The sequence below is a fragment of the Channa argus genome, chromosome 3 (assembly GCF_033026475.1).
Source record: "Channa argus isolate prfri chromosome 3, Channa argus male v1.0, whole genome shotgun sequence".
In the NCBI taxonomy this organism is placed as follows: domain Eukaryota; kingdom Metazoa; phylum Chordata; class Actinopteri; order Anabantiformes; family Channidae; genus Channa; species Channa argus.
The window spans coordinates 27,123,499-27,151,411 of NC_090199.1; the positions used below are offsets into that span (position 1 = coordinate 27,123,499).

Genomic DNA, 27,913 nt, shown 5'->3' on the forward strand with positions numbered 1-27,913 from the left:
CTGGCTTACTAAGGGGTGAGGGACGTAAGAAAAAGAAAAACCCAGATGTTAAATGATGAATCAGTTTAATGGAAATAAGTTTATTTATTTTTGGAAAAAAACAACTAAAAGAGAAGTTTGAAAACAGACTCGAGGCATCTCACAGCCATTACAATAAAACTGGTAGCTGGGTCCCATGCCGGTCCAATCAGGGGGACAAGGGGAACAAGGGGAGGTGATGAAGCTCTGGAAGGAGTAAAGATGATAGATAGAGGAGTGGGGGTGACCAGGTAGGAGAGGGGCGGGGTAGGTGTGGCAGCACAATCCAACGAAAGGAAAAACACTGATAGACAGCTTCACATACAATTAAACACAAAAGAAGAAAAGTCCAGGGGCTATAACATCCTCATTACTTCAGTGAGTAACTGCCTGTGGCTGACGAATACGCTACAAAACTGTCCAGCATGCAAACAGGAGCTATACGAAGTTTATTCTGAAATTGTTGGTCCATGTTTGGTTATCAATACCAAGGAGAGGGTGAAGAGTGACTGTTATCTAAATATTACGTCTGCAACCTCTCATGTCTTTCCATGTTCCACAAAAAAGGTTTGATAGTGGAGATTTATTATTATGCAACCCCAATTCCAAAAAAGTTGGGAAGATGTTAAAACGTAAAAATGTCAATAAAGACAGAAAGTCATGGTGTGGAAATCTCATCATCTCATCAAACCACATTTTATTCAAAATAAAACACAAACAACATATCAGGTGTTGAAACTGAGACATTTTACCATTTCATGGAAAATATTAGCTCATTTTGAATTTGATGGCAGCAACACATCTCAAAAGAGTTGGAACAGGGGGGAACACAAGACTGTAAAGTAATTGGCTTGAATAAAAAAGAAATGGAGGAGTATTTGACAACTAATTAGGTTAATTGGTAACAGGTCAGTATCATGACTGGGTATAAAAGGAGCATTTCAGAGAGGCAGAGCCTCTGGAATGTAAAAGATGAGCAGAGGTTCACTGATTTGTGACACACAGTGTACATTAATAAAAAATGTGGATCTCAAAACAATGTATCTCATTGTAACAATGCAAAGACACTGAAGATCACATGATCTACAGTATATAATATCATCAAAAGATTCAGAGATTCAGGAGGAATCTCTGTGCACAAGTGAAGAGGCTGAAGGTCCAAACTGGATGTGTGTGATCTTTGGCCCCTCAGGCAGCACTGCATTAAAAACAGGCCTGATTCTCTCCTGCACATCACTGCATGGACTCAGGAACATTTCCAGAAATCACTGTCTGTGAGCACAGTTCACTGTGAAATCCACAAATGTTAGTTAAAGCTGTATCATGCAAAGGAGAAGCCATATGTGAACACGATCCAGAAACACCATCGTGTTCTCTGGGCCAAAGCTCATTTAAAATGGTCTGAGGCAAAATGGAAAACTGTTCTGTGGTCAGATGAATCAAAATTTGAAATTCTTTTTGGAAACAATGGACGCTGTGTCCTGTAGACTAAAGAGGAGAGGGACCATCCAGCTTGTTATGAGTGGACAGTTCAAAAGCCTGCATGTCTGATGGTATGGGGGGCATTAGTGCCCATGGTATGGGCAGCTTACACATCTGGAAAGTACATCGAGGTTTTAGAGCAACATATGCTCTCATCCAGGCAACATCTCTTTCAGGGAAGACCTTTCATATTTCAGCAAGACAACGCTAAACCACATACTGCATCCATCACAACAGCACGGCCTCACAGGAGAGGAGTCCAGATGCTGAACTGACCTGCCTGCAGTCCAGACCTTTCATCCATAGAAAAAATTCGGTGCATCGTAAAATGACTGCTGAGCAGCTAGAATCCTGCATCAGACAAGAATGGGACAACATTCATCTCCTGAAACTCCAGAAACTGGTCCTCCTCACTTCCTAGGTGTTTAAAGTTGTTAACAGAAGAGGGGAAGCTACACAATGGTAAACATCACCCTGTTCCAACTTTTTTGAGATGTGTTGCTGCCATCAAATCCAAAATGAGATAATATTTTCCATATTTTGAATATAACATGGGTTGATGAGATTAGTAAATTATTGCATTCAGTTTTTATTTACATTTTACACATCTTCCCAACTTTTGGGGAATTGGAGTTGTTTTATAAATTGGAAGACTGATGATTTTACACACCAAGGAATGTTTATGGTTCTTTATACAAAGCTGTATATGTTAAAAAGGAAACTAATTTGAGGGTCTTTTGCTGTTTTCTTTCTACATGTACAAGATGTTTTATTTAGGTACTTCTGTTGTCTTGCAGATGGTTCATACAGTCCTGGCCCCCCAGGCCCACCTGGTCCACCTGGATCAACTGATGTGGGCCAGTACCTTGCAGATTATCTTCAGAGTAAGAACTACACCATGCACTGTTCTTTGGCGTTGCTTTGTTTAACATCACATACCGTAGTAAAAGTTGCCTTGATGCACAGGTGATGGCGTCAGGAGGTACCTGGCTGGACCTCCTGGTCCTCCTGGTGCACCAGGAGCCCCAGGGATCCCAGGGGATGGGCTGATGGATGATGTGGCCAACCGAGTCATCACCTACATGCAGAGTATGAACTATTTACACAGATGCATTCAGGTTCAGTTGCTTCAGTTACTCCCGGTTTCTCATATGCACATGAAATATATCGAGTAAATTATTTGAGTGATTATTTGGGGCAATTAATCACAGTCCTGCTCTTTTCTGTTTCCTGCTCATAAGATTGTAAAACTGACAATTGTTTTTGTCCAGGAGAGGATGTCAGGAGATACGTTGCTGGTCCTCCAGGCCCACCAGGACCACCTGGAACTTCAGGCATTAGCAGCTACATAATCAACACCCATGAGGTTGCTGAACATGTCCTTGGGCTCATGAATGGTGCGTGCTGTAGAAGGACCTACAGGATGCCTATTAAAACAGGGAGGTATACAGTATAACAGATTTGACTGACTGTGGGTCTTGACTGTCACCAGAAAGAGGGATGGGGGGTGTTCCTGGACCCCCTGGACCCGCTGGGCCTCCTGGTCTGCCTGGAAACTTGTTATCAAGTAAGAGGCACAATAGCAGCAACAGTTACAATACCTATGCATAAAACCCCCAGTAAATTAGGTTTTTTGTGTGAATGTAGAGTTTCTGTTCTTAAGAAATTAGATCTAACGTGTTCTTTTATGTTGTCTGACTGGCTGGGTATCAAGCAATTGTAGGGCCCCAGGGACCTCCTGGTCTCCCAGGTGTCCCTGGCCCACCAGGACCACCTGGCCCACCAGGATTTGCAAACTACCTCAGCAGAGACATTCGTGACTACCTACAAAGTGAGTGTGACTGAAAACCTTGGGTCTATCTGTGCATGAGGTATTACTGAGGTAATCATATTTTGTCTTCCTGTCCACCCGTCCCAATGCTTTTCCAAAGGTGTTACCTTCAGAGATCCCTCAGATGCACCCGTTCTCCTTGGACCTGAAGGCCACCCAGCCTATGACAGGAGTGAGTTTAAAGAATAGTACAACACTTTCAGTGTGTAGGAAATTAATCCTTTCAGGTCCCAAGTCTTTGAGGGCCTGGGTAGATGATGACGTTTGTATTTTCTGCTACGTTTCAGCCTACAGGCTACAAAATACTGCAGACATTTAAGAAAAAAGAAATAAGAATTGACTTCTTGATATAACATGCTTTTGGGGAGCTCATTTCAAGTTGAGCAATGTTGTATTATCTCCCGGTGATGGTTTAGGAGGAGCAATGTTTGGACTTCCTGGTCCACCAGGCCCTCCCGGACCTCCAGGACACAAGGGAGAACCAGGCAAACCGGGTTCTAGAGACTGGAACCCTGATACTGGAGACTACTCCAGTATGGCTGTCAGAGTAACAGATTATATCAAATGTAGGTGTTACCTCACCAATGACCTCATCCACAGACTGAAGCATGAATTTAATCTGAGTATATTCTAACTGTTCACCTTCATTACCTTATTTTATATTGATTTATCTTTTGATCCTCATAGAATTCTGACATGAGACAGATAGAGCTTAGTTATTAAAAACAGTTAGTCATCAATAATGTGAGGCTGTGACAGTGCTTTCTGGTACAGTTCTGGTTGTAAATTATTCCAAGTCGGATGCGGATAATCAGAATATGCAGACCAAGTTATGGCAGAGTGAAAGGAAATGAAACTTTACCCATCTACTGAACTTTTTCCTGTTTCTAACACAAGATAAGAGAATTTCACGAAAGGAAACAGAATGCTTCCCTTCATTCGCCGTGAATATTACTTGACTGTCCTGTTCCCCACTTGCAGCCCATGGTCTGCTCCGTGATGTTTTGAAAAACTCTACACATGTTCTCCAAGGTCCTCCGGGACAACCAGGCCCACCAGGTCCTCCAGGCCATAGCCAATGGTCTGGTTCCTATGGAAACACCACACAACTGCTGGAATACATCAAATGTAGGTGTTCTGTGATTGAACTATGACAGAACGATCCTTACTTCTGCTCTTTTTCTGCTCTAATGACCTGTTGTCAGTTAACCTCTTCAGTTGTGAGATTTGTTTTGTTTTTAGCATTACAGAACTTTTCCAGTCTGTTGTTGCCTTGTGCTGACATTTTTGAAAAGTGGCATCAGTTCAAACCAATATCATATCACATAATAAGTCAATGTAAGAAAGCGGGTTCCTGAAAAGGCACGTATCTCTCCACAGCACATGGAGCCATTGTAGGGCCACCTGGGAGACCCGGACACAAAGGCGACATGGGATCCCCAGGCCAAAAAGGAGAGAGAGGTATCTGAAATTCCAAAGAGAAAAACATGGATTTTTGGAAGGAGTTTGGTTAGACTGTAACGCAAAAGAATTTCATGCTGCTTCACTTCACATTTCTCACCGTAAGTCCATAGTGACAGTTTATGTTTGGACACAGGTGAACGGGGCCTTCCTGGTCCCGAGGGACGCAAGGACAAAAGGGTTAGAGAGGTCAGTTTCTATTTGAAATTAATTTGTTTTAATCTTGATGAATTAGTACAAATTGATTGTTGAGGACTTGCTGGCTTTATCTGAATTTCACTGTCAGAGAGTTCAGTTAGTTGGATGATGACTGACTCATTCACCAGTAGAAGAGTATTGAAATATTTATGATTTAAATAGTATGAACGGGCGAAGACGAATGGAGATAGAAATGTCCCCCGTGGAGCACCTGTGCTGCAGGACACATTGTGAGACAACGTTCTTGCGGCAGAAATACTAATTTTTAGCTTCTCCCCAAACAAAGCAGCCCAGATAGTGTTGAAGCAACTGGAGGAAACATAATACATAATCCTCACTGTGCCCCCTGACTTGCTCGGGCTGGTGATGGTGAGGTGAGGGGTTGACTTGTGGCCAGAGTCTGAGTTTGTTTATTTAAAAAACAAGGCCACAAAGTACATAATAACATATTTGTAATGTTTCATTTGATGAGCTTATGCAAACAGGCTTAAAGCATATTAATCAAACCATTTGTGCTGTTTTTCCAGGATTGACAAGGACTAAAAGAAAGAGAAGGGATGTTGGGGGCTAGTCCCTGAACACAGGACCTCAAGAATTTCTTATCTGTTTGTTGAGTGTTTAAAACAAATTGTTTTTTTTGTAACTGTATTTTTATTTTTCTCAAGGTCTGTTGTGCTTAGTTATCTTTGTGAAAATTATGATCGTGTATACCATCTAACTTGAGGGGTGGTGGGAGGGAATGAAGAGTTTAACAATATTTTCAATACAATGTAGCTTTTTCACAGCTTTTCCCTAAATGGGAACAGAGGTATAAACACAACTGTAGTAAAGATGAAATAGTTTATTTACAGCAAAACGAAAATCTACAATTACAATACAAGGCATCCTAAAACTATATATTTTAAAAATGCATAATGATATGAATGATGTTGTTTTTCAGTCTACATTCACATTAAGATATCTGGCTGCCAAACAGAACAACAACTGACTGGACTGCTTGTGTAATTATACTTTTGTAAGCTGCAAACCTCTAAGGAGTGAATAAAGTAAAAGAACACAACACTGCAGCGTGGAGTTTCTTATAAATAGCTGAGGTTTTGCAAAAGGTGCACAGCACTTCAATGTTTTTTTTTTGTACATAACACATGAAGTATTAAATACATTTGAATACATTTAAAGCCAAATCAAAGAAAATGAGATGATAAAAACAAAACCAATCAGAAGTCAAGTTGACCTAAACCAGTAAGGTCCAATTTGCAGCATCAGCTATTACACTACGTCAGCTTCATTCATTAATAGCTCAGCCTTAACAAAAAAACAATGAACAAAGTTTTTGTTTCTTTGAATACAATTAAATGACGTAACTCAGAACTTGTTACTAGGCTTTATAAAACCAAGCATTTGACCAAAATCTTTAAAGGCTTCAAAGCAAGATTACAGTATATCCATTTATGAAGTATTAAGGCTATTAACTAGTATGACAGTGAAGAGATGAGAAAAAAAAGAAAAAGAAAAAAAAAGCTACATCTGCCCATGAAACACTTAATAGGAATCTACCATGGATGTGGAAATCAAAGGATGCACCATCATTTTTAACTGCAGTTTGAGTTTTGCTTACAGTGGCTGAACTAAATGCTTTAAATTAGCTGTCAGTTCCATGACACTCAAGCTACGGAAACTCCTGCAAATACTTATCAGAAACGTATTGGCACCAATAAACAATGCCATCCTTCATTCATACCTAAATAGCTTACTCCTGTAGATACCAAACGTATGTTTGATAATAAAAGAGTGGTTAAAAAAATAATCCAAGCTAAATGCTTGTTTGACAGTGCTGTCCCTAAAGTCCATTTAACAGTTATCCTTTGTCTCTGTCTGTAAACACCAGCTCTACACCTTCTCCACTGTACACAACAGAGAAACTAATGGTTTGAACCATGTTCTGCTTGTTGCTAAATTACAGTCTAAAGTTTTAAGGCATTCTGAAAAAAAATTAAATAAAAAAAGACTGCATGGAGGAATTATTTCCACTGAGAAAAGTTCCTACAACTAGCACTAAAATTATGCATAAGTCTGGTTGTTTTAACCACTAATGAATCATCTCTCTATTTTAACACAGCCATGTATTAAATACAAATATACCGTTTAATCATTCCTTTAAGAAAAGTGACATTAAAAATGTGCTCTGTCTTCATCTGAAGTACATTCTAGTTCATGAACTGTAAATGAGTTGCTAGTTAGTAGTTAACCAAATCACGTGGTACAAAAATCGTTTTCTTAGTGCAAAAGTCTAAATGAAACAAACATTGAGCAGCAAAAAATTGTTTTAAATTTTAAGGATTTAAAAAGCCAAAAACATCCAATTGTTTAGGCACTGGATTCTTGAAATAAAACAATTGACTTACAAAAAAAGTTGGACAGAGCTACTTCCTTTTAGTGTTTCTGTGATGACCTTCATAATTCTCCTTCAAAATGAATATCTGAAAATCTGACTAAATGAGCAAAGTAACAGTCCTGAATAGCAGAGCTGTAAACCACTTACACCCTCCGACAGTTGACACAGGATAAGGCCAAGGCAGCACAAGTTTAGTCTTATTGTCTTTGAATATTATACTTAGGTCTCTTCTAGAAACCAGTGGAGTGGACGCTGGGGATTGGGTAGAACTTGGAGATGCGGCTCTGGGTGGAGGGGTTAAGGCACTCAGACTCTCCGCTCATCTTGAAAAACACTTCCTGTTCCTGCAGCTTCCTGGCAAACTCTTCCTCCAGAGCCTGCAGAAACACAAAGGAAAACATTTACTCTGATTTTTGAGTCTGGCTCATGGAATTCCAGATCTGGCCTGTGCTCGCTCGCCATAAACAGATGTCTCACATCGGCAATAGACATAAAGGATGTTCAAGTTTTGGTTTTCTCACCAACATGCTATCACACTTTATCTGCCTTCTTATAGAATTTGCTACATAGTACTCAACCATGTCTTACAGTACAAATATCAATAATATGTTAAAGGAGGATTTTCAAAATGAACCCTTTAGTGGAGCAAAACACCAGTTTGGTACGAATGGAAGGGCAGAGGGAGAACAGATGCATTTGCTGTATACATTGCAGTGAAGGGAGGAGAGGAGCTCAGTGTATTCGGCAGTTCCCAATGCACTGAGCTCATCCCCCCCCCCACTTCCCCTTTTCCTTTCCTTTTCTCTCCTCTTCATGCTGTGTTTCCAATGTGCAGTTCCTGGCCTTACCAACCTGCCCAGTGTTTAGTTTGTGGCTTTTTTTTTGCTTGTAGTTTTTCCTTCTGAACGTTTCTGCAGTGCTTGCTGAAGGAGGATTTTCTGGGTTTTCTCTACCTAAGGACAAGTCTACCACAGAGCTGAAGCTAATAACACTTGCGTTTACATATAAGTTGGCTGAGTGAACTGTTGCAGTCTTGCACTGAGTTTGGTAAAAACAGCTTTTAAAATTTTTACCACTGCTACTTGGAATAAACTTTAAAAGGACTCACTAGGGAAATTGACTCTATTAGGAATTGTTTTTTTTTAAACTGCTTATTGGTATTTTTTTAATGTAGGGAAACACAAGTGTTTTACTTAAAATTGATTTAATGTACGAGTGTTTCGTACTGTTTTTTGTTGGCTTCCTTGCCAAGATGGCTAGGTCTCTGTTGAAAACCAGATTTGAAATCTCAAGACTTTCTTTCCCTGGTTACATAAAGTATCTATCCATCCATCCATCACACTCAGTTGCAACAAACACTAATCATATTATTTTTATTATTTCCCCTAGGTCTGTCTCTCTGCGTTAGCCGTGAGTCAACTATCGACCTGTCGATGGCAACCGCTGAGACCAACTCCTGCCTCCTGTGAGCCTATACAGGATGTAGCTAATGCAGCTGTAACTGATACCTTTTTCCTGGGTCGTAGTTTCTCCCTCCATTCTTTCAGTTCCTGACTGTGCTCCTCATCCAGCTCCTTCAGCTTCTGAGTCTCGTGTTCAATCAGCAGGTGGCACTTCTCGTTCTGAAACACACAGACACTTACAATCTCATGTCTGTCAATTCAATTTCAATATGCTACAGTAAATATTAAGTCTTTTTGATCTCTACCTGCAGCTGCTGAAGCTCTCGAATGTTGGCATCACACTGAAGCTGCAGGTCTCTCATCTGGTTCTCATGTTTCTGGTGCTGGTGGAGCCTCTCATTCTTCTGTCTCTTTTCTTCCTGAGCTGCAAACTGGTAAACAGAGACATGATTAGGCTTTAAAAGAAATGTGAAAACACTACTTTGGCTTCAATGATTCTAGATTGCTTGTCACCTGTTTGACCTTCTCCCTCTCTTGTTCAGGGGTGAGTGCAGCTCCAGTGATGCGGAGGCTCTTCTTGAACATGGCCATGCGGGTCTTGGCTTCACTGCGCTGAATCTTGGGCAATCTGGCTCTCTCCTGTGTCTGCTTGTTCTTCATTTCCTCGATCAGACGCTGGTTGTAGCGCTGCATCTGCTCCATCTCCTATACAGAAAAATCACCAGCAGACACAAGATAAATTTTCTGAGACAACCTTATTAAGCATTTTGCTAGATATTTCTCTTTCAAGTTAGGACAAAATTAAACCAAAGTCATTCTGAGGCTGTAAGAATGATCAAAGAAGCTTTGAGCATGTAAAGAAAGCTGCCTCCAGCCACCATTTACCTTCTCATGTCTCTTGAGCAGCTGGTGTCTCTGCATGAAGTACTGATCTTTGAGCTGCTGTTTAAACAGCTGGTGTTTCTCCTGCAGATGGCGCTCTTCCAGCTCCCACATTGCAGCCTCCCGTGCTTTGTGTAGAGACAAGTGAACAAAAGACTAAGTTAAATCATTGCACAGAAAAACCATGGCTTATTTTGAGAGTATCATACTTTAAAACAGGGATATAAAATAATGGAATGATAGCTGTGGGCTGACATAATCTCATTAGAGAAAATTGCTGAATGCCTCAAATACTCATGTCAAACACTAATGAGCTTTTAAGCTCTGGACTATCTTACAATTTCTATTTTAAGTGAAAGCTCCTTACAAGATTCTCAAGCACACTTACAAGCTCCCGTGACTCGGGTTCAATGAACACTTCTGAGAAGTGTTGTTAGTGCAGCTCCTGGCATATTACCATGGGATTATGTCCCAGGTAGTGCTAACTACTTAAACATGCTGCTATTCACTGCAGTCATGTCAGAAGGGGCTGCAGGAATGTGGTCTGAGAGTCTCCTGCTGCCAAGCAGAGCCTGGTCTTCTGATATGACTTGCTACAAAGAGGTTTGTGTTTTGTGTTTGATGCTGTGTTGTGCTAAATTAACATCATCAAGATGTGACTGAAAAACTATTGCTTTAAGAAATGAGTGAAGGTATAGTTTAAACCCAGCTTGATTCTGCCATTTCTTGCTCAAAGTGATCAGCACATACTGCATATACAGTCTAATTCACGTATTATTAAAGCATATTCTTGATCACAGTTAAAAAAGTAAAAGAATTAAATTAAATAACGTTAAGAACATTAGCATTCATTTGGAAATATGTTTGCATATTCACCAACTACTGGGAAAAATGTCTCTAAGCCACTAAATGCTTCATTAATTATCACAGTTAGGTGTGAAATGTTCCTCCAGGACGAGCAGTGCCGTGAGTTTCCTAAAGTGATTCTGTACAAAACAGCTGCCTGCGGCTGTAAGTAAGAACAAGGACTGTGCGCTGCTATAAAAACAATCTTCAGAGGAGAACTGTCTGTACATGTGACCCTTTTCTGGTCAACATGTAATTTCATTAAATTGTTAAAATTAAAATACTGAATTATCTATTGGCTCCACTGAATCTAGGTTATGTAACTGATAACACAGAAGCATGGTTTTAAAACATTAGTGCATCAAACCAAATAATAACTTTGGCCTGCAGGTCACGTGGGACAATACATTTTGTCCACATAACATGACTGATATTTAGTTACCTCGGAGAAGCTGCTGCTTGTGGTTGAGGCAATCTCTCTCAATAGTGGCCAGCTCGTGTTTGTGTTGCTGGATGATCTTCTTTAGAGCGCTATCCAGATCCTGCTGCTGCTTCTGAAGAAACTCTTGCTCCTGAGCAAAAGATGATAGTTTAAAATAAATAAATTTCAAATTAAACATACAGAGTTGACACTTCACATAGAGTCTAAAAAAGGTACTAATGACACAGTACTGATGGAAAGCATCACTCCTGCAACAGAAACATTAAACCTTAGGACAGATTTTTATTTTTTTTTTCTTTTACACACACTGTCTGTGTGTGTGTGTGTGTGTGTGTGTGTGTGTGTGTGTGTGTGTGTGTGTGTGTGTGTATGTGTTATTGCTGCCCTCTGGCCTTTCTGCCAAGTTCACCTTAGGCTAAACACTACTTAAGCTGATGACCCAGACAGTTACAACTGCCAATAAAGACAGATAACCTGCCTGTCAATCTCCTTCCTCTGACCTACTTGGCCAACCTACACAGGCAAACTTGAGGTTTAACGTGTTAATATGGTTCATTAAACATTTCCCAGCTTTTTATCATTTCATTTCTTGAAATGTTTGCCCTATAGATTCTGACATTAGTTTCTAAAACAAAGCAAACAAGATTTTTTTTACTGTGGTAAATGCTGGACACTTCTTAATTCATGTATGGAAACTCATTTTCAGCAGGAAACATTCATCCATGTGTGGTCACATTAGAGATTCTTTGATAGTATTTGCACAAATAAATTGATTCTGGCATTTTCACACGTGTTAATGTACAGAAAGGATAGTGAGTAGTTTGAAAACACACTCATGGGATGGTTCACTTACATCCTGTATTGGAGCGTTGCACAGGGTGCACGAGGACAACTGAAAGGACTGTATCATAACATGAGCCACTCCCTGTGGATCACAGTACATTACCCTACTATACATTGATGTACACACACACACACACACACACACTCTCTGAACCTGTGGTGGCTACTACAAATTTAGATTGGTGGAAAGCTGGTGGAAAAGAGAAGGTTTGCAGTTAAAACTGCATCAAACAACACAACAATTCAATTTTTTTGTTTGCTATCACAGTTTCATTTAAAAAGAAATTCTGCAGAGCTCGGAGGAACAGAGATTAAGTTCAAAATACTCTGCAAGCTGAGCCCTCATTATCTCCTCTTGTGGGGCTTGGATGACATCCTCTTCTTTAATAGCCATGAACAATAAAATGCAAATAAAAGTAGGTTATAGCTGTGGACAGATTAGGACTACATGAGAAAATAAGTACGACGTGAGAGTGCAGATTGATTTAGCCCGTTCTCCTAAATGCTGGTTATGTAAACACTTAGAAGACAGATCAGAGAGGTGTGTGTGTGTCTGGCTATCAAAACGAGCTGCTATAATTAGGAACTTTATAAGCTAGTATGTCTGCCTGAAGGGTGGGTGTGAGAAGTAAAGGAAAGATATTAGTGTGAACTGCATGCTAACCTCTTTCTTGTGGTTTTTCAGCATGTTCTGGTACTTTGACAGCTCTTTGTCCTGCTCAGCTTTGATGCGTTTGGCCTCGTCTCGGAGGCGATTAGTGTGTTCCTGCTCAAGCCTCTCGATGGTCTGCTTCTGCTGCCGCTCCAGGTTCTCCACCTCCTGGTCATACTGACGCTTCTTACTCTGAAGGAAACAGAGGGTCACATCATATGAGTGAAATCAGCTGGTATGAAACCAGTTGCAATGGTGTATCGTAATGTTACATAAAAGTGTACAATTCTATTGGTCGCTTGAAAATACTGTATATTGGAAGGACAGAATCTTAGAATTAATAATGTACCAAATTTAAGAAATTCCAGCAATATATGATGCAATGTACATGTGACACACACACGCACGCACAAAACGTCTTTAGAAGGTAAACAAATAAACAGATTCGAATTGGTATTAAAAGGAGCAGCAACATGGGTGACTTATCCAAAACAGAGAGGCCATTAGAAGAGTGTGTCACTCTTAAAACCGATCTAACAATTGTTATGTTTTGCTCATGAATAGAAGCTAAATCATAAATACTGAATATTATTTACCATAATACAATGGATGGAAAACAAACTAAAATATGTGCCAAAATACATCAGCAAAGACAAACAAGTTATACAGAAAATGGTTCCTACAGCTGCAGTATTTCACTGTTTGCCATTGAGATGACCTTTAAGAATCAAAAACCCACAAATATTTATGAGTTGCAGAACACAAGTAACACTCAGGTGAGTCATCATCTGTCACACTTTTCATCCACATCTGGTCCACATCAGGATATCAATCTTTTGATAGAGACAGTCTGTTGTTTTAGTATTTACATGTCCAAATACTCCCAATGCTGCCAACAGTCCACAGCAGTTTTTTGTGGTGTTGCAACATTTCTTCCAGCGAGGTCAGGATGAAGACAAAAATGTGAAAAACTTTAAACAAATGAACACTAATGAAATTAGAGAATTTGTTGTTAAAGTTATTTAGAGTTAGATACAGAAAAGAGGGCTTTTCATGCAGGTGGAGACTGACCACCTTCGACAAATTTTGTGTTGCCTCTCCTTCAACTAAACAATTTTCAAATCAACGTCTACTTCTCATCCAAGTGACAGCGGCGATATACATCCAATTCACCTGTGTTAATAGCTCTGTTAATACGCGAGCTAATGTTAGCGCATGTCTCTCTCATCATAGCTCTGCTTGTGCTTAGACCATTTTAGGCAGCTTTCAGGAACTTTAGCATGACATTAGGTGCTTCTGCATCTTCAGTTGGCTTGCTGTAGAATAAAGCTTTTAGCTAGAAACATCGTGTTTTTAGCCACAGTTACAAGTTAATGTCAGCAGGTCCCCATCAGTTGTTGCTTAGGTTAATTCACGGAGTTAAACTGACGCAAGGTTAAAGTAAATCTCGCTGCTGTGCATGTGTCTGCCCTCTGTGAGCCAATGGGGAAACAGACTTCAATACAACACATCTCTCTGTAAGTCCATAGTGTGTTTTTATTAGGTAGGAGGCATCACTCTGTAACAATGATAGAAGTGAAATGACTTCCCTAGTGAAACAATCAGTTTGTCCCACGAGTTTCACAATAAACCAATTACATCAATATTTACTTCTAGTTTGAACCAGCTGAAGGCACAGTACACATGCACGTGTGTGCATATGGTAAGAATTGTACCACTGCAACCTCATTTTAAGTTCCCAGTTTAGTTGAGATCGTTGACCAGTTCTGGGGGTCTGCTCAATTTTTAGTATCAAGCAGTTATTTGCAACGTAAAATATGGTAATTCTGGCTTTGTTTAATGCCTGAAGCTTGGGCCACACAAAAACACTTCCTCTTAAGGGAGAAGCCAGCTTTAGGCTTAGTTAGTGATATACAGTCAGTTTGAGTTCAAAAGGGCATGTGTGTGTCTCAGTGTGTGTTCTTGTATTTATATATTTTTTAGGACCCATTTAAAACCTAGAAATAGCGGATATATTGGTTGGTGAAGACATTTTAGCTCAAATACTTCTTTTCTGTTAAATGGCTCTTTTAAGGTTGAAGTTTAGTTTTAGATTAGAGGGTTGAAATTACGTTTATGGAATTATAAAGTTAGAGGTTGTTGTTCGACTTGTATCGTAGCTGTAATGTGATCAGAAAAAAGTTAGGTGGAGACAATGATGTCAAAAATGGATGTGAATTCTGCAAAAGCTACAGGAAAAATGAAGGGAATTGGTTGTTAAAACCAAATGTAGCTGGGCACACTGGGCTAATGGAGCTTACAAACAAACACATTAACAATCTTTATTGATGTGTTTGAGTTTGTGAGCCTGTAATATCTGAGACTTGGAAAGATGCTTCACCACTGAAATTTCTGGGTTGAGAAACTCACCGTGGTCTCTTGTTCAAAGCGCCGGTATATCTGTTCTTTTTGCTGCTGAAGCTTATTGCTGAGCTGTTGCTGGGCCCTCTGCTCCTCCTTTTGCAGGAGACGCAGCTCTCTCAGCTCCTGGCGTCTAAAGAGGAGGAGGCAGAGAAGAGAGGTTAGAAAGTGAGATAAGAGTAAAATAACCTATGAAAAATGTTATATACATTATTATGTTTTTATTATATCATATTTAATATACTCACTGGCCACTTTATTAGATAAACCTGTACCATTCAATGCAATTCACTACAGCGGTTCTGCCTTGAATTCTACTTCTACAACGTTAGAATTTCAACTTGAAAACTGAGAAATTATATGTATTTATCATTTGGATCATAGTGGGTGTTGGGAGTGTAGAATGCATTATATTAGGAGGTGGGTCTAATGTTTGTTTAAAATGAATGAGGGGACCAAATGTCTGAATATAATATACTCCAGTGCGTCTCTAACACCCACTAATCTTGATAACCTTGATTAGTAAACAATTAGCAGAATTATCATCTGATAGTTTCTCTGAAAAACAGAGAAATTCTAACTTTGGAAAAGTAGAATTCACAGCGGAGTTGGACTGGATTGCATTAGTTGGTAGAGGTGTACCTAATAGAGTGGCAAACAAGTGTAAACTGCATTCAGGAAGTTTTCAGAGACCCTTCACTCTTTTTGATTGCAATTCAGCCTGATACTTCTTTTGTTTAAATGAAGTAGTATGAAGCAGTATGATGTGGTGAAATGAAGCACTGAGCAAGTACAGAAAGGAAATTAAGTAAATATTTAGCATGGACAGAGTTAACTCCACAAAGGTTGTACACTTAGATGTGTGGGTATCTCATTTTCATATCTTTTGCATAAAAGTAACGCCTGAGCTCTATGTAAATGAAGACAGGTGAATACCTCAGGAATCTCATTTCGTCATTCTTGGTGTCATTGTCAGTGATGATCTTCGAAGTAGTCACACTAACTTCCACTCCATCCACAATAAATTTGCGAGTCTTTTTTAGTGTTTTCTTCTGACGCTTGGTGTCCTGGAAGAAAGAATGTTTAAAGACATCTTCAGCACTGTATGTCTGTAAAGATACAGTTTGTGATTAATCTATATGCTGTGTATGGTACCTGTACAGAAACAGATCCAGGCTCTTTAGTTTTGGAAAGAAAGCTAGAGATGGACAGGTTCAGGTCTACACTGCTGTTATCTGCAGCTGAGACACTTCCAGATTCTGAATCTCTCTCTTTATCATCCTTGGCCTTGTCTCGAACTTTCTTCTCATCATCTGCATTTATTTTATTCTCATCAGCAGGCTCCTCTCCATTTTCTTCTTTAGGGACACCTTTGTCTTGTTCTGGTAGTGTCAACGTCACTTTTAGATGTTTGTAGCGTCCCACCTCATCCTTCTCGTCAACTGGTGTGTTTAATTCTTCAACGGGCATTTCTTCCTCCTGAGGAGCCTCGATCACCTCTGAGCTTTCTATGATGGCCTCTTCATTGGCTGGAAGGTCAGATGTGTCCAGTACCTTTTCATCCTCCACAGCTATCTCAAGCTCCTGCATTTCCTTAATAGGAGCTTCTGGTTCTGGTAAAGCAAGATCTTTTTCTTCTGGAAGTACTTCCTCCACAGCTTTCTGTTTTACCTCTCCATCCTCAGCAGGAGTGTCTGGAGCCTCCTGCAATTGCTTGTCTGCTGCAGGGGCAGCAGGCTCTTCCACAAAGCTAGTGTCCAACACATGGCCAAAGGGGACCTCAGAGGGTGTGGATACAGGAAGAATGGGCTCAACTTTCTCTGGGACTGATTCCAAGTTGGAGGGCGAGAGGGGGATCTTCTCATCCTCTGAGCTGGCGACGCTGACATCAGATGGGGCGCGTTTATGGCCCTGAAGCAGATGGTGAAATAACAGAACGATCAATAAATGGAACTGAAACAATTAGTATAAGAGGAGAAACAACAAAGAGGAGCATCCATGTATAACAATGAAAAAGCCAGGATTAAAAGGAAAAAAACGCAGACACTTTCAGTGTTTGTAGTGTTTAAAAAACACAAGGACCTGGATCATCTCTGAGCATTCAGAGTTTATCAATAGACTTTTAATCTATACCAATATTTAAATTATTTTTACCCTTAACAAAAATTATTAATTCAATATTTACTACTTTCATCTTTACGAAAGCTGCATATGCATTAATTTTCTGCGTTTATTATGTAGCAAACTGATATTTTTGGGCATTTTAACATACTGTTCAGTACAGTTCCAATGCAATGGGTAAAAAAACGGGGTAAAGGTTTTTTCTGCTGGCAGTGTTTTCCTTGTGAGTTTGCCTAGATCATTATTATGGTTATAAGCAAAGCCACTTGTGCTGTTGTTCCATGTAAATAAAGCAATTCTGTACTGCTCGACTGGAAATTCAATTATAAACGAGGCATAAAATGTCATTCTAGAAGGTAACATTTGTTTGAATTAGTTTTACAGCTGCAAATTAGAACACGTCTTTACCAAAAAAGGCTTGAGTGCATGAATGCTTACTGTCCTAATAGGAGTAAAGGTTTACCCACCAGATATGCCTCTGCCTCTTCCTCCTCTTCTTCCTCTTTGTGCTCCTCTATCTCCTCAGTGACCTCAGCCTTGGCTTCAGCTATAAGCTCCCTCAGTGGCCTGTTGTCTGTCACACTGGATACAAATGAATGCTGTGCACAAGACAAAGAAAAATGAACCAATTATTATATATTAAGGTTTAACTGAAATCTTTACACCTGATGACTCAAAATTTTAATTGCTGCAGGAAAAGCACTTCAAGAAAATTAGCAGCCAAGACAACGCAGCCCACTGACAAATAATCCCAAAGATTGTGACATATACAATAAACCTCCCTGTCTCAGTGCATTTTACAATAAACAAATAAATAAATACATCTGTACATAACTTTAATCGGATATGGATATGACTACAAACACTACATATTATATCTTGACAACCTCACCTTTGTCGGCTTAGAGATCTGCTGCACATATTCTATTGCTGGCCTGAGGATATGCAGCTTCTTTGATATCAAAACCTTCACTGGTGGCAGAACGCTGTTTTGTATTTTCAAACCCATTGAATCTTCTTCTGCACAGAACAATCCCTTAGATAAAGTGCTGTGTAGTATTTCCTATGTGTGTATGAATGTCTCCTGTTCTGCCTCTGTAAGTAAGTGACTCTGATTTGGACGAGCACCTTAAACCTAATGGAAAAAGAAAAGCCTGCTCTACTGACGTCAGCTTAAGCACAAAGGGATGAGTGTAAGTCTTGCCAGGACACATGGTTCAGTACCTGACACAATCAGCTAAACAGATGTTGTCTAGGACTTTCCTGCTTATATTGTGAATGGCAGGTGGTACATGGATTTGGGATGGGGAGCGAGGATCATCACTTGATGTAAGTGGGAAGGAATGAGGCTGGCGTAAGGTAAATGGAGGTTCAGAACTAGAGTGAGAACATGCAAATATTCAAGGGAAAGATACCTGTAGAAGTTGTGTTGCATTCCATCTGCAGTCCACATTCTTGTCCAGACACCGTTTTAAAAAATCACTGAATTCTGGAGACCTACAGGATGGAAGTGAAAATAATTTAGTTGTCAGCCAGGGACTGTGCATGGCTGAAGTGTCATGAAAACTGAGTAACTCACAGGCAAATATATGTACAATGTCCATGCAAACTTATACGTGACCATTCAAAACAGTAATCTAAAGGCTCCTTCGTTTTAGTGCCTGCCTATATAAAGCTTGACACTGACTCACCAGCGTGATGGCTGCATCAGAGTAGGCGGATCCGCCTTAGCTATTTTCAGTAGGACTCTCATTGGGTTCATCTCATGATTGGGTGGCTCAATCTGTGCCAGCTCAATCAAGGTGACCCCAAGGGACCAGATATCAGCCTTGTAGTCATATGGACGGTCCTTGGATGTCTCACACATAACTACCTCAGGAGCCATCCTGGTAATGAAGAAGGGAAGTACAAAGGACATGGAGGTTTTATGTAATTTGTGCCATAAAGTCAAAATTGAAATATCTGTAATGGTGTGTTAAAGGCTTTTTGTTGACCATTAAAACATTTTTTTGTTTTAGGTTCCACTAACCAGTAAGGTGTTCCAATAAATGAGTCTCTCCTCTGCAATGTTTTGGTGTTTTTGGCAGACACACCAAAGTCCGCTGCAAAATATGGATCAAGACAAAGCAAAAGTTAGCAGGTGAAAGAACATGGAATTGCATGCCAAAAAAAAAGATACTCAATATCACCTATGTAAGGTATTAGGCCTTGTTTGGGGTTTGTTTTGTGGGTTTGTGTGTGTGTGTGTGTGTGTGTGTGTCTTTACACATGCGTATGAGTAACAGCTCAGCTGTGTCTTGGCCAGCAGTTGCACAGGCACCTCCTGTGTTTGTTACATATGCTGTTGGACAAAATGCTTGTTGTGTGTTATTCCAAAGAGCCTAATCCCTCTAGCAGCAGTGACTCATACCCCTCTGAGGCCTGTTTCACATATTACAATGTCAGGAGTAATCAGCCCCAAATTTGTCTGGATTTATGTATCAGAGATTGTCTTAGTCAGAAGTGTCCTCGTGGGAGAAACTCTGCTAGATCCAAGTGCCCGATCAGCACGCAGCGGAGGCACAACATGAAAGAAAACTTAGGCTATGAAAAACAGTCTAATAACATCTAATAAAAAGTTTCTATTACTCTGTCATGCAGTCGAGTTACAGAAATGTCTTCAACACGCGCATTTGCTCGTTTGAAATCTTCCCAACAATTACGGACAGACCAGTGTGCTGCACCCACTGGCTCACACACATAATGCAGACTTTGTGCATAGGGGCTTGCGGGACAAAGTCTGGTTAATGTTGGGAGCGTCTCAGTCGCACATTTACATTCTCACATACACCCCATCCGGACAAAGTCAGGATTTCAACATTTCAGTGCATGTGTGAAAGAGGCTCAAGTATTTGCATCTGCTGAGGACACATTAATTTGTATATATACTGAGCAGCAGGACCGAACACTCGCTATTTTTCATAAAGGTCACAGATTGACAGCAGTACAAATCCCTGAATTGCTTTACAGAAGTACTCCACTAATTTAGTTTGTTTTATAAATAGAGAAGTAGTCAGCCTATGATAGCATTCCACTTTGACTCTGGAAGGAATTTAACAGTCCGACAAAACAACTAATTATGGACGTTCTTGTGGGAATTTGTAGTACCCGAGGCTAAACGATACAAATGAGTATACATGAGTCTACATCATTTACATCCTTTGTGTTGTTTCTTTCTCAGGGATACTTCCATTTCCATTTGGGCTGCTTTTGTCCAAATAATTCTGGGTCTATTTTTGGTAATTTTGGTGTCTTTGTGGTTAATTCTAGTCTTAACTGACTTTAAAACAATATTAACACTAAATGTTTACGAAGGTCTGGGCAGTAACCCATTCACAGTACCAGGCAGGAATGCTCAAACAAAAAGGTGCCAATAAGTTGCATTAAGGTAAATATTGATCTAGTCTTTTAGGGGAATGACCCGTACTGTATATGCAACTAAATGTAGCATACATGAGTTTTAATACAAGATTACTGTAATTTATTAACAATGTATTTACTGCGGTTGAATAATGGCCAAATCAAACCAAAGCTGTGACACACTATAAATATCAAGTGGACATGACGTCTTCTATGTTTGTTTCCTTTTTCGAAGGCTTCCACAAATCATTTGTAGTAGTAGCAAGAGCAGCAAAACTCTGGACCAAGTTTATGGAAAGTTACCTTTTTTGTGCTTAAAATTGTTTTAAAAGTAGAAGATTGTAATTTCGTGAGATGGATCATGTGAACACATAAGCTTCTTGCCTTAAACGGTCTAAAAGGATAATAAATGTGTGACAGCTTGGTTTTTCTAACCTGTGTGATATCACATGATACCTGAACATGGGAAACTGACAATTATTGCGTGTGTGAAAGTCGGTGAGTGTTAAATGGATCTTAGAACTGGACATGGAGAATGTGTTTAAAAATGTATTGCACGTATTGTACAGAATATAGTTTTCTTTTTGCATTCTCCAACAATCCTTACTTAGGAATCTATAAACGGAGGTTCTGACGTTTCCCTTACCCAGCTTGACGTCCCCATCCAGTGTGAGGAGAATGTTGCCAGCCTTCAGATCTCTGTGGATGATTTTGCTGTCATGGAGGTAGACGAGGGCCTGCAAAGTCTGCTTACACACTACCCTGATTTGAGGCTCAGTAAGGGCTCTCTCCAGTTCTGCATGGGGTCAAAGGTCATACAAACTCATGCTTAACATTTTTCACCAAGCAATACACTAATACAAAATAACTGAGATGGAAAAAAAAAGGAGTGAAAATTGTGACAAGTACGTAGATTACTGAGTGCTTATAACCTGTATTTACAGTAGAAATGCCGACTCACCAAGCATGACAGCATCCACAGCCCCTCCTGCGCAGAACTCAATGAGGATCTGTTACCAAGAGGGGAAAAAAAAAAACTAATTTCAGGGTTTTCCATCATTTGCAACACAATTATTTGCTTAACATAAAAAAATGTCAACGTGTTATTATTTAAAGATTAGCTTTGCAATGCACGTTTAACACAGAAGTGACTGCAGGCCGTTTATGATGATGAACATGCTAACTGAATTTGGTGACATCTATTGTGACTCTGGAATGTTCTCAGGTTTAGAGAGCAACACTTGCTTTTACGTATTTAGGCTGCTGGAACTGTCTTTGTGAACATACAAATTCATCACAGGCATCTTTGTGCATCCAACTTGCTTCACATGGCTAAAGCAGTTTGAGAATGGAGCTTGAAATAACCTGCTTGAATGAAAGACTGAGCCCTTAAAGACATTTAGAAGTTTAAAGTATGGTTGTTGCCATAAGAGGATTGGCACAGTTGGGGCCAGATTGTGGGGTTTTACACAGCTGCTCGCTAGCTTGCAAGCTATACTACGAGATCTTATGCTAATTCTGTACAGAGAATGAGGTCTATCTATGGACATCTTTTCAGACAGGGGATGAATGGTTATATACGTATCTAATATACGAAAAAGCATCTACAATAAAGTGTGTTTACTGAGTTTAGAGACAAAGTTAGCCCTTTAGCATGGTGCTAACTAAGCCCTATACATGGAGATGTGGGGAGACTTGCCCAAATGTAACACATGAAGAGAAGGAAGCAAAGACACACTTCTGCTTTTGTAACCATTGAGAAACCTCCTGTGGTTGATATACTGGTTAAGATCCTAGATTTGTCAGCAGATTAAGCTTTTGCTTAAAATAAGTGACCAAGTCTTCCATAAGCCTATTTGTTTAACACCACCAATCTTTAACCTAGGTTCATGGGTATGTCATGATTCAGTTGAGCCTTTCCAGACTGTGCCACTTCCAGCAACAAATCCCTCACAAGAGATACAATGCCTCAAGTCTTGAGAGTCTTAGCTATTCAACACACAAACACACACATTCACACACCATTCTAGTGTTTCTCTGTAGGCGTGCTGTTGTTTTAGTGACTCTACTGTTGTACAATGGCCCCCACAGTTGCAGCAGAGTTTTTCAGAGCGGGAGCAAGCAGAGAGGAACCAGGGGCCAGGGCTGTGGCTTCCTCTCCCACTTGTTTACTTGACACACAAATTCATAGAGAAGTACGCAACGTGTCTTCTAAACTATTCATGTGGTCCAGAGGACATGAAGCTGTATACTACATGTTAAAAATGAAAATCAGAAAACAGAAAGCTCTGAAACTGTCACTGCGCATGTGAAATTGTAGCAGCAACAAGGTAACAAAGGTCAGTGGGTGGCATTAAATTAAAATGAAGTTATAAAATAAGTCACTTTGAAGATCGCCATGCGATTTTGCGTCTTTCATCTCCAGAAGGAAATGTGGACACCTTCTCCTCTTTGCACGAACAGGTGGCACACGGGCCAAGATAAAACTCAACAGACAAGTTCCACAACTGTGACTATTGTTCAGAGGACAATGGGGAGGAAAAGAGCTAAGCCCAGTAAAATGCACAGAAATCAAACACTCAGGTAATTATGAGCTGATTGACTGTTTTAGATGCTCAAGTGTTGGCTCACTCAGCCAAACCATGTTCCTAAAGGGAAAACTTCCAAGAAAAAAAAGAAGAAAAAGGAAACACCCACACACTTGGCTAATAGTATTTCTATCATTCCTTTTGGCTTTATTTAGTAAAATTGTGGTAAATGGATCGCAAAACAAAAAACACAGAATCATCATCAAACCAAATTAACGTGATAAACTTTACTTCAAAAAAATAAATAAATAAAAAACTGCCCTTGCAGCAATAACTGAACAAAAAACCAACAAACAAACAACAACAAAAAAAAACCCACGGATTTGTCAGGTAGAGATTCAGGTGTGATTTCCTCTCAGGCTTTCTGCAGAACTTCCCAAAGATCGGCTGTGCTGGTTGGGCAGTGTACCTGAAATCTACAGCCCAGCTTCTTCCACACCAGCTCGGTGGGGTTTACATGCAGCGATGGACCGGGAAGAATGCTTGGGGTTATTCTCCTGCTGAAAAAATGAAGTTTTCCCTACTCATTCATTGCCCAGAGAGAATGACATGGTATCCAAGCTGATTGTGAATGTCTTGCACATGATGCAGACTACCCACTCACCCATTGCCACAAGCATCCCATATCACCTTTCCACCTCCATGCTTCACTGAATGTTTTAGGTAGGCATCTCTGCAACTGACTTATATTCTTCGCTTGGATCCAAACACCTCAAACTTTAACTCATTAGCCCACAAGATTGTTGCAGTACACTGCACTCTTCATGTTGGCCACCTGCAATCTTTTCTTATTAGTTTTTTTTTTTGTGGCAACTCTGTCCATGAATCCAGCAGATTTGAGTCTCCTACTCATAGTGTCTGTGCACACTGGGTTCTCTATTTTTTTTTTTTACTTAACGAAGCAGCCAATTCAGTAGCAGTGGGGTTTCTGGTTTTCATAGAGGACACTACCTGTCAGTACAGTACAGATGTGCACTTGGGCCTTCCACTTCATCTTCTGTCTTGTTTGGAGAATTGCAGCATGTCTCTGAAGACCACAGTGTACTGTTTTTTAAATTATTTACTGAGACTACACTGGTATGCACAATCATACGCTTGCATATGATCCAAAACGCGGCAGCACGCCTTATTTTTAATCAGCTCAAAAGAACTCATGTCACACCAATCTTCAGATCTCTACACTGGTTTCCTGTAGCTGCCCCCATCAGGTACAAAGCTCTGTCTCCTGCTTACAGGGTGATCAACTCAACAGCTCCTGCTTACCTCAACTCCCTCGTTCAAGTCAACAATCCCTCCCTTCTACTGCGGTCTGCCAACAAACAACGTCTGGTGATCCAAGCACCACACAGAAGACACAAAGCCAAACTCTTCAGCGCAATGATCCCATGATGCTGGAACGAGCTACCAAACTCTGCACGCTCAGCAAACTCACTTCTAATATTCAAAAAACTGCTAAAAATAGAACCCTTACGCACCTTCCAGTGCACCCCCACCCCGTTTTGCACTTGCATCTCATGAAGTGCAAACACTTTTCTGATAGGACTTTGCTTTGATGCTTTCGCTTCGACTTAGATTTTTGCTTGCCGTGTACCTCAAATGTAAGTCGCTTTGGATAAAAGCGTCTGCTAAATGACTAAATGTAAATGCAAATGTTCACCACAGCAAAAATGTATTATCCAATTTGAATCCTTGAATCAATTTGAATGAAGTAATATGTTTTTTAACCATATAAATACGAATAGTATACTGCTATGATCTTAAGGCTCAGAGTGAAAACGTGAAATCCTGTAGTGTGTAAGGAACAGCAAAGGAATACTGACCAGAAACCCGCAACAGCCAATAAAAACAAGGTGATCAGGAAGCACCACTGACTGGACATTGTGTATATGTACCAGTACCTTGCACAAGCCTTGCATGAAACAATACATGCAATTTTTATCTGCTGTGCTTATTATGTCTTCTCAGCCATGACTTTCACAGTTTTTTATCCTCTTTTGTCCCTCAGGACAAAAACAACAACCACAAGTGCTGACATGCTAACTAAAGACGGTCTCTCCCTTTGTGTGTTTTAGGCACCATATCTACAGTACACAATTAACATTTACAACTTCTCATCACTGGTGTGAAACAAACCCAATACACCTTATTCATAGAATTAACAAATTTGTGGTTGCAATCGACTTCAGTGTAAAAGAAAGGCATTTCAAAATGAGCTTAAATCAAATGTGGATGGATTATCAACTGGTATGATGATTAACAGCTCTAAAAGCTGATTGTTTCTGCTGTGCATGTAAACTTTGGCCTCAAATTATGATAAGAATACAACTTGTAGGAAATTAACTTGCATCTGGTGCAAAGGCCTTGCAGTAATAGCCAAGTGATGCAACGTAAAGGCATGGATAAAATAGTGAGGGCTTAGTGCTGAACAAAAATTATCTTGTTTCTTGTAACAACAACTAGAGCTAATAACAAACAAAAAAAAAAAAGCATTTTAAAAAAACCTGCTAAAATTATATGGAAAAAAGTCTTTTCACACTATTTGTATACATCATCAAATATCATTAAATATCATGACATACTTCATACATAATCATCATTACTTTTAAGCAAATGAGATGGCCATTTCTTTTAATATAGCATCTGCCATATTTTCCTGCTTATATTGTTTGAGGTGGTAGTAGAAATTTAATGTGTTTGTCGGTTTAGGTTTCTGAAAATAACTTGCAAGTCACAGATGTTTGATTTCCACTGTATTTCAACCAGAATATTTCTCAGTCTGGTGAAATTACAATGGACCGACTCCAGTGAGCTCCTTCCCTCTACTCACCCAGAGTTTGCCCTCGTAATAGAAAGCATCTAGAAGCTGGACAATGTTTTCGTGGTCACAGGAGGCCAGAATGTCGATCTCCACCATGTAGTCCTCCAACTCCTCTTCAGTCTTAGTGTCAATAACTTTGGCTGCAGCTAAGACACCCGTCTGTTTGTTCTGAGCCTGTAGAATAACAGTATTGGTAAATAAAGATTCTCATTTTAATGCTCTAGACAAATATTAATAGCGTTCAAGACCCACAGAGGCCAACATGGTTTACATTGGACTTTAAGTTGTCTTGACCTTAGACCTGAAACAAGCATTTTACTTGGCCATTAAGAGGATTTAAAAACAACAAATAAGTCTGCTGTGCTGCAGGTCCCAGTACGTTAGCTGGACATGTGACATATCTTGTTAAAGTGGAAATTCTACCATTTGTTTTGGTTTCTCTGTAGGCAGGATGTGCTCAATGAAGTCGCTGCAGTAAAATGGGACGCAGCAACTTCCTGGTGACCTGCCTGTGTTCCGTGATCAGCCACACGCATAAAAAAGCTTGTTACTAAAGTTGGCGGCTTGTGTTTCACTGTGAATCAATAGAGTGTGGGGGCCAGTGATACATCAGGGTAGTGGAGGATTATAACTAACGTGGCCCAAAACCCGGACATAATAACACAACACTGCAATTTACCATTTGTGGATCTCCTTCCCTTTAAAACTGGGTTTCCAGTAGCAAAAGCATCAGCTGCTTCCATGGAATAATCTCGACAAACAATCTGACTCTAGTCTTTTCTAGAACAAGAGGTCCAGTTCATGTGAGCCTTGCTGATGGAATTCTGGTAAACTAGCAACCTGTGACTTCATTACTATGTAAGATTAGGCTTAATGTAAGGGTGATACAAAGTGACACTACGCCAATAAAATAATGGCTAAATCCAGCTATTCCAAAGTGTCAAAACAAGGCATATATACCTATATGTTAGCTTTGATTAACACTCAGGGCTTTGTTTATTAGATAGACCAGTGGGGGAGGAAGCAATGAGAGGATCTGATAACATTTGGTAGCCTGTCTCATGAAAACAACTTCATGACACGGTAACAAGTGTGGAGACGTAGCTCAGCAGTTGACACCACCTCTGTCACATGGCTGGTGTGTTGATTTAGAGATGGTGGGTGGGTCAAGGCACTGCAAGATTGAGGACACACGGGGGATATGTTGTGTCAGACATCCAAAAGAGGACTTTTTCACAGAGTAGAGAGGATAGAAAAAGACTCAGGTTTGACACATTTTTACGATACAACAAAATACAATGAAAGGCTACCTTCTAAAATCGCTGATCTGAAGGAGACATACATCAACCTACCTTAAACACTTTTCCAAAGGCTCCGTCTCCCAGCTCACCAATTATTTCCCATATTTCCTCTGGGTTTTCGTCCCTGCGCACGTGTTCATACTGCTTCTTCTTCTTCTCAGACCCCAGTTTAAATATTTTACGGAAATTAAAAAACGACATGCTGACTCCTGGCACATTCAACGAAAATAAAACTTCAATAAAAAGGAAGTCGGGTTATAACGCCGGAGTAGTGTCGTAATCTGTAGTAGTTTGCTAGTGTGTCTTATTGTAATAACGGTAAGACGGCACATCCGTCTGGGCCAAAGCAGAACGGAGCTTTCATAAGAGTAAGGGTCAAAACCTAGCTTAGCCTCTGACACTGTTCTGGTCAGTCCAAAAAATAGCTCTTTTGCACGCCATGGGTCATTGTTAACCCCTACTATAATAATTAATTGTTAGCCTAGACGTGGCCCAGCAACAGAAATGTGCCCAAACAGGACTTTAATTTAATGCAAAGTAGTAGTTACGGGAAACTCGCCGTTGTTCCAACTCACGAGCCGCTGGCCCGACGACACTGCGGGGCTCTTTTCTCAACCAAAGGGGAAAAGAAATGAGGATAGCGTGCCTCCAAATAGTTGTAGTCCACAGAAAAACGCATTAGTTTCCTCGTGAGCACAAACCAATACAATTAGTCCGTAAACTAATACACACTAAAACGGGAAAAAAACAATCATCCTTTCCTCGGTATGGGACAGCTTCACTAATCCAACGTTAGCGGATTTAGTATCTGTGCGCGTTCGCGATGGCGCGCG

General features: G+C 40.1%; 2 protein-coding genes across 4 annotated transcripts in view; one reads left to right on the top strand and one right to left on the bottom strand.

The window, feature by feature from the left end:
* Positions 1-6,055, top strand: part of LOC137124014 (collagen alpha-1(XVII) chain-like) — a 19,781-nt gene extending 13,726 nt beyond the window's left edge. For 2 of the 3 annotated variants that reach the window (XM_067498590.1, XM_067498587.1), the window contains 11 exons: positions 2,298-2,384; positions 2,467-2,589; positions 2,772-2,897; positions 2,993-3,067; positions 3,215-3,331; positions 3,432-3,503; positions 3,748-3,897; positions 4,313-4,459; positions 4,712-4,792; positions 4,929-4,981; positions 5,518-6,055. In XM_067498590.1, coding sequence (XP_067354691.1) covers positions 2,298-2,384; positions 2,467-2,589; positions 2,772-2,897; positions 2,993-3,067; positions 3,215-3,331; positions 3,432-3,503; positions 3,748-3,897; positions 4,313-4,459; positions 4,712-4,792; positions 4,929-4,981; positions 5,518-5,523 — 1,037 coding nt within the window. In that variant the 3' untranslated portion in view covers positions 5,524-6,055. The remainder of the gene's footprint in view (positions 1-2,297; positions 2,385-2,466; positions 2,590-2,771; positions 2,898-2,992; positions 3,068-3,214; positions 3,332-3,431; positions 3,504-3,747; positions 3,898-4,312; positions 4,460-4,711; positions 4,793-4,928; positions 4,982-5,517) is intronic. The other variant, XM_067498588.1, reaches the window with a different exon arrangement.
* Positions 5,817-27,893, bottom strand: LOC137124016 (STE20-like serine/threonine-protein kinase). Its single transcript, XM_067498599.1, has 18 exons — positions 27,132-27,893; positions 25,789-25,953; positions 21,335-21,383; positions 21,020-21,169; positions 19,004-19,076; positions 18,666-18,860; positions 18,390-18,471; positions 17,442-17,573; positions 16,009-16,764; positions 15,790-15,920; positions 14,863-14,986; positions 12,466-12,645; positions 10,959-11,088; positions 9,674-9,798; positions 9,302-9,493; positions 9,094-9,219; positions 8,894-9,007; positions 5,817-7,762 (listed from the first exon to the last, which is right to left on the bottom strand). Exons 1-18 carry the CDS (start codon positions 27,279-27,281, stop codon positions 7,616-7,618), a joined length of 3,021 nt encoding a protein of 1,006 aa, XP_067354700.1. The 5' UTR covers positions 27,282-27,893; the 3' UTR covers positions 5,817-7,615.
* Between the last annotated feature and the right edge of the window lie 20 nt (positions 27,894-27,913).